The sequence below is a fragment of the Miniopterus schreibersii genome (assembly GCF_964146895.1).
Source record: "Miniopterus schreibersii genome assembly, chromosome: 12".
Classification (NCBI taxonomy): domain Eukaryota; kingdom Metazoa; phylum Chordata; class Mammalia; order Chiroptera; family Miniopteridae; genus Miniopterus; species Miniopterus schreibersii.
Genome location: NC_138112.1, coordinates 2,951,899 through 2,963,032, shown reverse-complemented (window position 1 = coordinate 2,963,032; position 11,134 = coordinate 2,951,899). Strand labels below are relative to the sequence as shown.

The window sequence follows — 11,134 nt, the reverse complement described above, 5'->3', positions numbered from 1 at the left end:
GGTTTCTTCAAATATACATACCCAGAAGTGGAATTGCTGGGTCATGAAGCAGTTCCACATTTAATTTTTTTTGAGGAACCTCCATACTGTTTTCCATAGTGGAGAAGTGTCTATTCAGGTCATCTGCTCATTTTTAAATTGGATATTTTTTATGGTGTCAAGTTGTATGAGTTATTTATAATTTTTGGATATTAACTACTTCTCAGATGTCTCTTTGGCAAATATGGGGTGTCTTCAAAAAATGTATACACACACCTTGAATAATTATTATAAAGGCAGTGTTTATTAAAATACATTTCATTTTCAAAATTGAGCGATCAGCTGTTAAAATGTATATACATTTTGGGGGGACACCCAGTATCTTCTCCCATTCAGTATGTTGTCTTTTTGTTTTGTTGATGGTTTCTTTTGCTGTGAACAAACTTTTTAGTTTGATGTTGTCTCATTTGTTTATTTGTTCTATTGTTTCCCTTGCCTAAGGAGATATATCAGAAAAAAATATTGCTAAGAGAAATATCAGAGATTTTACTGCCTATGTTTTCTTCTAGGAGTTTTATGGTTTTGAGTCTTATCTTAAGTCTTTAATCCATTTTGAGTTTATTCTTATGTGTGGTGTAAGAAAATAGTTTAATTTTATTTTTTGTATGTATCTGTCCAGTTTTAACACCATTTATTAAATAGACTGTTTTAGCCCCATTGTATGTTCTTGCCTCCTTTATCAAATATTAAATGACTATATAGGCATGGGTTCATTTCTGGGGTATCTATTCTCTTCCATTGATCTGTATGTCTGTTCTTATACCAGTACCACACTGTTTGGGTTACAATAGCCTAGGAGTATAGTTTGATATCTGGTAACGTGATACCTCCAACTTTGTTCTTCTTTCTCAAGATTGCTGTGGCTACTCGGGTCTTCTGTGGTTCCATATAAATTTTTGAATTATTTGTTCTAGTTCTGTGAAATATGCCATTTGTATTTTGGTAGGAATTGTGTTAAATATATAGATTGCTTTGGGTAGTATTGACATTTTAATGATGGTAAGTCTTCCTATCCATGAACATGGTGTATGCTTCCATTTATTTGTATATTCTTTGATTTCTTCAGTGTCTTATAATTTTCCTAGTACAGGTCTTTTACCTCCTTGGTTAAATTTATTCCTAGGTGGGTTTTTTTTTTTTAAAGCAACTGTAAATGGGTTTATTTTCTTAGTTTCCCTTCCTAATAGTTCATTGTTGGTGTATAAAAATGCAACCAATTTCTGAATATTTATTTTGTATCCTGCTACTTTGCTGAATTCATTTATCAGTTCTAGTAGTTTTTTTGGTGGAATCTTTGGGTTCTCTATATACAGTATCATGTCATCTGCAAATAATGACAGTTTTACTTCTTTCTTTCCAATTTGGATGGCTTTTATTTCTTCTTGGCTGACGGCTGTGGCTAGGACTTATGTTGACTAAGAGTGGTGAAAGGGAACATCCTTGTCTTGCTCCTGATCTTCAGGGAAATGCTTTTAGTTTTTTCCCATTGAATATGATGTTGGCTATGAGTTTTTCATAAAAGGCCTTTATTGTGTTGGCATATGTTTCTTTTATTTCCCCTTTGCTGAGAGGTTTTATCATAAATGGGTATTGAATTTTGTCAAATGCTTTTTCTGCATCTGTTGATATGACCATATGATTTTTATCCTTAATTTTGTTTATGTGGTGCATAGCATTAATTGATTTGCACATATTATACCAACTTTGCATCTCAGAGATAAAATCCCACTTGGTCATGCTGTTTGATCTATTTAATATATTGCTGGATCTGCTTTGTTAATATTCTGTTGAGAATTTTTGCATCTATGTTCATCAGGGATATTTGCTTTTAATGTTCATTCTTTGTAGTGTCTGTATCTGGTTTTATAATTAGGATAATGCTGGCCTCATAAAATGAGATTGGGAATCTTCCTTCCTCTTGAATTTTTTGGAATGGTTTGAGATGGGTAGGTGTTAGCTCTTTAAATGATAGGTAATATTCACCTAGTCCAGGATTTTTGTTTGTTGGGAGTTTTTTGGTTACTACTTCAATATCATTTGTTGTAATTGGTTTGTTCAAATTTTCTTCTTGACTCAGTTTTGGAAGATTGTATATTTCTATGAATTTATCCATTTCTTCCAGATTGTCCAATCTGTTGACATATAGTTGTTCATAATATTGTCTTATCATTCTCTGTATTTCTGTGGTGTCAGTTGTTACTTCTCCTCTTTCATTTTTAATTTTATTTGGGTCCTCTCTCTTTTTCTTGATGAGTCTAGTTAAAGGTTTATCAATTTTGTTTATCTTTTTGAAGAAGCAGCTCTTGGTTTCATTGATCTTTTGTATTTTTTTAGACTTCATTTTGTTTATTTCCTCTCTGATCTTTACTATTTTTTCCTTCTATTCACTTTGGGCTTTGATTATTGTTCTTTTTATAGTTCCTTTAGGTGTAATGTTAGATTGTTTATTTGAGAGTTTTCTTGTTTCCTGAGAGAAGCCTGTAATGCTATGAATTTCCCTCTTAGGACGCTTTTGCAGTATCCATAGGTTTTGAGTTATTGTTTTCATTTTCAGTTGTCTCAAGATATCCTTTGACTTCTTTTTTGTCATTGTTAACCCATTCAATGTTTAGTAACATGTTGGTTAGCCTTCATGTGTTTCTGTTTTTCAGGCTTTTGTGTAACTGATTTCTAGTTTCATATCATTGTCGTTGGAGAAGATGCTTGATATGATTTCAATCTTCTTAAATTTATTGAGACTTGTTCTGTGTCCTACTATGTGGCTTATCCTGGAAAATCCCATGTGCACTTGAAAAGAATATATATCCTGCTTCTTTGTGGTGAAATGCTCTGACTATACCAATTAAATCCATCTAGTCTAGTATGTCATTTAAGGCTGCTGTTTACTTGTTGATCTTCCGTGTGAAAGATCTATCCATTGATGTCAATGGGGTGTATTACTGTCGATCTCTCCCTTTATGTACATTAATATTTGCTTAATATATGTAGGTTCTCCTATGTTGTGTGCATAAGTGTTTACAAGGGTAATATACTGTTGTTGGATTGGTCCCTTTATCATTATGTAATTTCCTTTTTTGTCTCTTATTAAAACCTTTGTTTTAAAGTCTATTTTGTCTGGTATAAGGATTGCTACCCCAGCTTTTCTTTCATTTTCATTTGCATGAAAAATCTTTTTCCATTCCTTTACTTTCAGTCTCTGTGTGTCTTTTGATCTGAGGTTAATCTCTTGTAGACAGCATATATATGGGTCCTGTTTTCTTATCCATTCAGATACCCTGTGTCTTTTGTTTGGAGCAATTAAGCCATTGACATTTAAAGTGATTTTAGATAGGTATGTATTTGTTTCCATTTTACTGTACATATTTATGTTCATTTTTTCTTTCTTTTTCTTAAAGAAGTCCCTTTAATATTTTTTTGTAATATTGGTTTGGTGGTAATGAACTCCTTCAGATTTTTCTTGTCTGGAAAGTTCTTTATTTTTCCTTCAGTTTTAAATGATAGTTGGGTAGAATAGTCTTGGTTGTAGATCCTTGTTTTTCATTACTTTGGATATTTCATGCCAATCCCTTCTGGTCTGAAATGTTTCTATTGGAAAATCACTTGACAGTTTTATAGGAGCTCCCTTGTAGGTAACTAACATTTGCTACTTTTAAGATTCTCTCTTTGTCCTTCAACAGTTTTATTATACTGTGTCTTGGTGTGTCTCTCTGAGTTTCTCATACTAGGAGTTCACTGGGCTTCTTGAATTTTTAGATTCATGTATTTCATCAAATTTTGGGCATTATTTTAAAACATATTCTTTATCCTCTTTATTTTCTCTTCTTTTTCTGGAGCTCCCATAGTGGGTATGTTGGTCTTCTTGATGGTAACCCACATGTCCTTTTGTCTCTGTGCACATTTTTTTTCTTTCTGCCCTTCAGATTTGATGTCAATTGTCCCATCCTCAAGTTTTCTGATTCTTTTGCCTGCTCAAATCTATTATTGAATGCTTCTAAATGAATTTTTATATCAGTTATGTACCTTTAAGCTCCAGAATCTGTTTGGTATATTTTTATAATTTCTTTCTCTTGATATTCTCATTTTGTTCATACATCCATTCCTCCCACCTCCCAGCACCAAATATTTCACTCTACTCTTCTCTTGCTTACATGGTTTCTGAGGAAACTCCAGTGTAATTTTTATCTTTATTTTTTTTACAAGTAAGATTTTATTTTCCCTACTAGCTTCTTTCAATATTTTTTCTTTATCTTTGATTTTCTGCAGTTTAAGTATGATATGCCTAGGTGTAGATTTGGGGGCATTTATTCTGCTGGGTGTTCTCTGTACTTCTTGGATCTGTGGTTTTGTGTCTTACATCAATTTTGGGAAATTCTCAGTCATTATTATTTCAAATATTACTTTTGTTCTTCTTTGACTTCTCTGATATTCCCATTAACACATGTGTTACACCTTCTGTGGTTGTCCCACAGATCTAGGATATTCTGTTCTGTTTATTTCAGTTTTTTTTCTTTGATTTTGAGTTTTAAAAGTTTCTATTGACATATTCTCAAACTCACTGATTCTTTCCTCAGCTATGTCCAGTCTACTAAAGAGCCTATCAAACAAAGGCTTTCTTAATTTCTGTTACAGTGTTTTTTTTTTCTATCATTTCTTTTTTATTCTTTCTAATAATTTCCCCCTCTCTGCTTACATTACCCATCTTTTCTTGCATGTTGTCTACTTTTTCCATTACAGCCCTTAGCTTATTAATTGTAGTTGTTTTAAAATTCCCAATCTAATAGTTCCAACATTATCCCTGCTGTATCTAAGCTGGCTCTGATGCTTTCTCTATCTCCTCAAACTGTTTTCTTCTTTGCCTTTTACTATGCTTTCAAATTTTTGGTTGAAAGCTGGACATGATGTACTGGGTAGAATTAACTTAGTTTATTATAAACTTCGTTTCTGTAGGGCTTTTGGTTTGTGAGATTTTCCTCTGGTAAGTTGTGATTCTCTGTATCCGCCTGTCTGTCTCCAATTTTGCCGTGTGGCCTCAATTCTCTAGCAGACCTAAGAGTTGTTACTTTTCGATTTGTTCAGTTTTTGAATTGTTCAAACAGGGTGATGACTGGACTAGAAACTAGAAGTACTCTTTTGGATCTTTTTAAACAATTTCTATTTCTTTATTGATATTTTTATTTGATGCAATGTTGTCATTATACCTTACTTCTTTAAACACAGTTTGCTTTAGTTCTTTGAACATATTTATAATGGTCACTTTAGAGTGTTTTTGTTTAAATTTAACATTTGGTCATTCTCAGGCAGTTTTTTTTTCTACGTTTTTTAGTATATGAGCCATACATTCCTGCATCTTTGCATGTCTCATAATTTTGGTTAAAAAATAGAAATGTTGGATAATATATTGTAGCAAATCTGTGTCCTGGCTCCCCTCTGCCCCCTTTCCCCCAATCAGGGCTTTTAAAACATTGTTATTTGCTTGTTTATTGTGGAGTGACTGGCTAGATTACCTCAGTTAATCCCATTTCCCACCATCAGTGTTCAGCTGGATGTTGCTCCAGAGTGGGGCACATCTTTGGTTATGCCCACAGTCACCCTCAAAGAACTGTGATCTTAGCAGGGTTCACTCCCTTCTTTCTCTGAGTACTCAGCTGATAAAACAACTGCCAGCTTTTACTCTATTGATTTCAAAAGGGTCCAAGGACATAATGATCCAGACTAATACATTCAAGTTTGGATTCCTTTGAGGGGATGGTTCAAAAGGGGAGTGTGTGGCACTGGTACCTATCCCAGCTCCAGCACAGGGCTGTGGGTGCGGGGGCCAGGCTGGGTGGCTTTCAGTATTTGTAAGCATCTCAGCAGAACAATAAAGCATTTGGAGTGTGATTCTGGAAGGCCAAGTTGTGTGGGGCACTGGGCTGAGGTACACGAGGTAGGAGGGTTAGGTTTTCCCCACAGAGTAGGATTTCCACCTTATTAAAAGTTCCAGGAGGGACCCAGGGCCCAACCCATGACCTCCAGGTCACTACCCTGCCCTCCTCCAGGACGACTGAGGACTGGCAGGAGGCACAGAAGGGCACGAGGTCTCCAGGGATGGAGAATGACGAGGCAGAAGAAGGTAGGGACACATGCACAGGTTTAATGAGGCAGGAGCTGGAGCTGGAGCTGGAGCTGGAGGAGGAACTGAGGCAGATGGGGCAGTGGGGCCCATCACTGTGGCAGGAGGCTGAGCAGAAGGGCAGCTATGAGGCAGTGGGGCTGCAGGAAAGCTGTCTGGGCTCCTGAGCTCAGCCGGTCACCATAACGGTCCAGGAGCATCAGGACCACTCCATTGGTCCAGCCAAACCCTTTCTGGAGAGAGGCATGGCCTGTGGGCAAGCCCTCTGGGGAAGGCCCTCAAGTCCTTTTAGGCACGTGTGGGATCTCTACCCAGAGGCACTGGCCCTGCCTAGCCCGGGGGACCAAGGAGGACCAGTCTGGCTCCTCCCTGCGGACCCACACCCATGGGAGAACTGAGGCCTAGAGAGGGAAGGTCATGGTCAGCTGTGGGGACAGCAGAGCCCCACAGTTCCCTGTAGGATGTTGGCCCACTCACCTGAACTTCATACTCCCCTCCACCACCTGGCTGTCCTCCGTTGCTGATGTCATACTGGGGACAAGAGGACAAGCCTAAGGTCAGCACTATCCCCACCCCCTGACCCAGCCCTCCAGGGGGAGCAGGAAATGGGAGATCCTTTGGGAGAGGCTGCTCTGGCCTGTCTCTTACCTCTGCAGTGCCCAGGAGTAGCCACTGGGTGCCGCCACCACCCCTGGGCCTGGGCTTTGCAAGCCTGACAATTCCTCACCTCACCTTGGGGAGGCCAACTGGGGGGACTGGGCTCAGGGCCAGCTCACCTTCTCGAACATGGCTGACTTCTGGGAGTAGACATCAAAGTTGGTTTGGATCCAATTCTGCGCCAGCTGGAAAGCCACTTCCTGGGTCCTGGGTGAAGGCGACTTGGCCAGACCTAGACCCCGCCCCAAGGCAGGACCCTGAATCTCCAGAGCCCCCATCCGAGGGGGAGCCGGGGCCTGAGCTAATGCTTCTCAAGGTGGGAAAGAGGCCGGACCCTACGACCTTCTTCCTGGAACCACAGGCGAACCTGCTCTGATCCAGGGCCTGGGTTTGGAGGGAGAGGAGGGCTGAGTCCCCTACCAGGTGGCCGAGGACGCAAATGCTTGCTGACTGGGAGGCTGAGAGAGCAGGGGAGTCAGAGAAAGACCCCACATCCTTTGTTCACACCTCCCCAGTACTAGGGAGGCCCACTCTGTACCTCCACGGGGTGAGGCCCTGGGACATGCCCATCCTGCCTCCTACCTCTGATGACCAGGTCCTGTAGGGGGGCCCAGGCATTGGGGAAGTCCCACTGCTGGCCCGTCTTCCTGAGAGAGGTTGGGATCCCATGTTGGTAGGTCAGGATCTGGCTGTCCTGGAATGTTCCAGACATCAGTGTGACTGTGGGTGGGGCTGGGTGGGGAGCCAGGAGGCTGGGCCCTGCTCAAGCCAGATGTCCCTTTCTTGGGCCTTCCCCTCTTGGCTCTCAGCTGCCCCCTGGTGGCTGCAGCGGGACCCTCAGGCTAAGCCACAGGAGAGAGTGGCTGCCCCTTGCCAGAGATCACTGCTCAGGGGCAGGGAGAAAGCCAGTGGAGCTGCCCCAGTGCACCAGCCTGCCCTGCTGCCCCCTCACCTCCAGGTACTTCAGGGCCTTGTCCACGACACCTGGGTCAGAGAAGCAGCCGGCCCAGAGGGGAGCAAGGTTGGATGGGTAAAACTCTTGGTTCTTCTTTTGGTTTTCAAGGTCATAGTCAAACCAGGCACCCTTCTTCTCATCCCAAAGGAGAGCCTTCATGGCCGCCAAGCGCTGGTCCCGCAGGTTCCTGTACTTTGTGGCTTCAGTGTCATTCTCTGGGGCAACACTCTATGTGGATGGAGTAAGCAGGCTCCTAAACTTAGCTTCTACAGAAGGAATCTAGAGATATAAGAATTTTATAGAGAACTTCACAGAGGGAGCAGGGGAATATCTGCTTCTAACTCCTCCCCTCCTCCATGAAGCCCTCCCAGCATTCCCCCAGGCAAACCTCCACCTCCAGGCTGCCCACTCCTGCTCTAACAGCGCTTGGTAACTGTTCACTCCTGCTGGGCTCTTCCCCGAGCTCCTCGGGCCACGCCTCTGCACAGGAATGACCATGGCTACTGCTCGGTGTGGCCCAGCCCTGTGATCAGCACAGCTCAGCTGTTGGCACTTTCTCTCCTTTGTCTGAGGCTCAGACAGGGCAGTGATTTGCCCAAGGCTGCACAGCACCTGTCCTCCCACCCAGCCCCCAGGGCCCTGGCACCCACAGGCAGAGCAGTGCTCCGGGCTCCTCTGCTAGTGTATGCTGCTTCCTCAGCCAGCCCCCGGGAACCTGAGCCTCATTCCACTGCTCCCCACAAGGCCTCTCCCACCAAAACCACACTCACTCATACAGAACTAGCAGGAAGGAGCAGAGGGAAGGAAGTACCTGGGGCGGACACCCAGCAAGCCCCACTCTGGTCCGACCTTGCTCTCCCTCAGCCACGTTCACTCACGTCCACCCCACTGGGGAAACGGTTCTGGGCCAGAGAATGTGGAGCCCTCAGTCTCTGGGCCTGGCTTGGTGGTGGTAGCAGAGATTCGGGGGGCAAGGGGAGCTGGAGGAAATGACCCCCCACCTGGGTCCTGAGAGTGGCCACTGCTTGGTGAGCACCTGCTGGTGCCAGGCAAGGGGTCAGGGCTCCTTCACACCACCGAGCACAGCAGGGCTGCAGGAGCCCGCACGTGGGGGTGAGCAGGCTGGGCCCCCAGCAGCCAGACTTGACTGAGGCCACAGGGCTGCGCAGCAGCAGAGCAGAGCCCAAGCCCAGGCTGCCTGGCTCCAAAGCCCACAGCTGCCAGGGCTTCTACCGCCCCAGCCTCTTCCAGCCTCCAGCCTGGGGGAAGGGGCGTGGGGTCTAGGCTCCCTGTGCCGTCCCCTGGGTCCAGGTGAAGCCAGAGGTCCTCCAGCACCCTGAGCGGTTCTCCCTGATCTACTCACGGCACCCCTTCATTGTGCCTGGCGGGCGCTTTCGCGAGTTCTACTACTGGTGAGCAGCCAGGAGCTGCGGGGGTGGGAGTGGTGGGGAGCCCAGAGCCTGCGGGGTGGCCTGAGCAGGGTGAGATACCCTGAGGTGATGTGGCCTGGGCATGCAGGGCAGAGGGCGGGTGGTGGGATGCCCGGCTGGGATACTGAGGGACCCTTCCCCCAGGGACTCCTACTGGGTGGTGGAGGGTCTGCTCCTCTCTGAGATGCCCGAGACGGTGAAGGGCATGCTGCAGAACTTCCTGGACCTGGTGAAAACGTAAGCAGGGGCCTGGCACCTCAAGGCCGGGGGGGAGGACAAGCAGGGGCCACGGCTTGGAGCCAGATCTGCCTTGGCCCTAGGGGATGGGCGGGGGCGTCAGCAGGCCTCCTTCTTGGCAGCTATGGACACATCCCCAATGGGGCCCGCGTGTACTACCTGCAGCGCAGCCAGCCCCCGCTCCTCACCCTCATGATGGACCGCTACGTGGCTTACACCAGCGACACCGCCTTCCTACGGTGGGCGGCCCCTCCCATGCTGCCCGCAGGCTCCCCAGACCTGAGACCTCCCAGGGCGGGAATAGGGGGGTGTGGCTGGGCTGAGGTGGTGCCTGGCTCTACCCCAGGGACAACATTGGGACCCTAGCCTTGGAATTGGACTTCTGGACTGAGAACAGGAACGTCTCTGTGAGCTTGGGGGGAAAGAGCTACGTCCTGAATCGCTATTATGTCCCTTTTGGGGGACCCAGGTGAGGAACTGCGGGGATAGCCTCTCAATCTCTTGTCTATTCACCTGGTTCAGGGGTCACCAGGCCCCTGGGCAGGAGGGCAGGGGACCTAGGCCCACCTCTCTGATGGTGAGACTGGGGATGGGGGCTTGTGTTTTAGGAAAGGAAACCTGGTCTGTGCTCTGAGGAGAGGGGGCCTGCATCGCCCTCTCTCAAGTCCATGCCACTTGGCCAGGCCTTCTGAAGACACCATTGTGTTTGCAGCAGTGATTGCCCCAAACTGGGAGAGGGGCTGGCAAGTCCAGCAGGATGCCCTGTGTCTGCCTCCACCCCCACAGAGTTCCAGGGCCTACTCTGGGCTGTCCCTGAGGCAGCAGAGACCCCAAAGGACAAAGGGAGTAGGCAGGACAGGCCTGTGACTGGGGACATGGACCTCTAGAGGGGAGCAGAATTCAGTCCTGGCAAGGGGAGAGGAAAGCCCACTACAGGAGGGCACAGAGGAGGGCAGAGCACCCTGGGGCTTGTGTCCTGCAGCTTGGCCACCAGCCTGTGCACCGCAGCACTGGCCCCACCTCCCCTGGCACCTCTTGGCCAGGGCCTGGAGCTGGAAAAGAGCACCTCAAGTCCCCTCCCCATACTCCCCTCCTCAAACCATATCCACCTGTGGATCAAAAACACCTTTTTTTAAACCCTCAGTTGCCTGAGAGATGTGCACGGTTGTGGCTTAGTCAGAGGACCACCTGCACACAGAGTGGGGACTGGTGAGCAGTGCTTGCTCTCAGAGCTTGCACGTTTCTGCATTTCTGCACATGGCAGCAATTTTTGCAGAAAGGGTTTAGAAGGTGCATCTGGGCCAGGCACCAGCCTGCTGCTGTTGTCTGTGGTTGCCTCTGCCCAACCAGGTTGCCCGACCTCTGTTCACACCTCCACCACTGTGACTTCCTCTCCCTGTGGGAACAGGGCACAGGGTCAGGGGCTCCTGCCACACTCATACTACCAGGCATCTCCCTGTAGGCCAAACCTTCCACTGCCACAGCCCAGTATCAGCAAAATTCAGGTGCTCCCTGGGGAGCCCTCAAGTCACACACTCTCTCCTGCACAAGCCAGTAATCAATGGACTCACATGTTTGCAAATCTCCCTGAGAGACGTTTGAAAATGGAGCTGGGTTCCAGGAGCCCTGCGTGGGGACTGGGCGGAACTGGAGATGCGTTCCTGTGTAAGAGTCTCTGTGGCAGAAGGTGGCTGACGTAGCTGA

At 46.3% G+C, this 11,134-nt stretch overlaps 1 protein-coding gene across 1 annotated transcript; it reads right to left on the bottom strand.

The window, feature by feature from the left end:
* Positions 1 to 6,151: 6,151 nt before the first annotated feature.
* Positions 6,152 to 9,639, bottom strand: LOC308564863 (trehalase-like). Its single transcript, XM_081153629.1, has 6 exons — positions 9,590 to 9,639; positions 7,761 to 8,042; positions 7,391 to 7,502; positions 6,928 to 7,040; positions 6,629 to 6,682; positions 6,152 to 6,384 (listed from the first exon to the last, which is right to left on the bottom strand). Exons 2-6 carry the CDS (start codon positions 7,920 to 7,922, stop codon positions 6,244 to 6,246), a joined length of 582 nt encoding a protein of 193 aa, XP_081009755.1. The 5' UTR covers positions 7,923 to 8,042; positions 9,590 to 9,639; the 3' UTR covers positions 6,152 to 6,243.
* Positions 9,640 to 11,134: the final 1,495 nt, after the last annotated feature.

Excerpts from the sequence above, each read along its gene's own strand:
- LOC308564863 (XM_081153629.1), bottom strand. The coding sequence starts at position 7,922 with ATGAAGGCTCTCCTTTGGGATGAGAAGAAGGGTGCCTGGTTTGACTAT. Across the intron at positions 7,041-7,390 it reads ACAGGACCTGGTCATCAGAG|GTCTGGCCAAGTCGCCTTCA; the intron begins GTAGGAGGCAGG and ends GGCGGGGTCTAG. Across the intron at positions 6,385-6,628 it reads GAGGGGAGTATGAAGTTCAG|AAAGGGTTTGGCTGGACCAA; the intron begins GTGAGTGGGCCA and ends GCCTCTCTCCAG.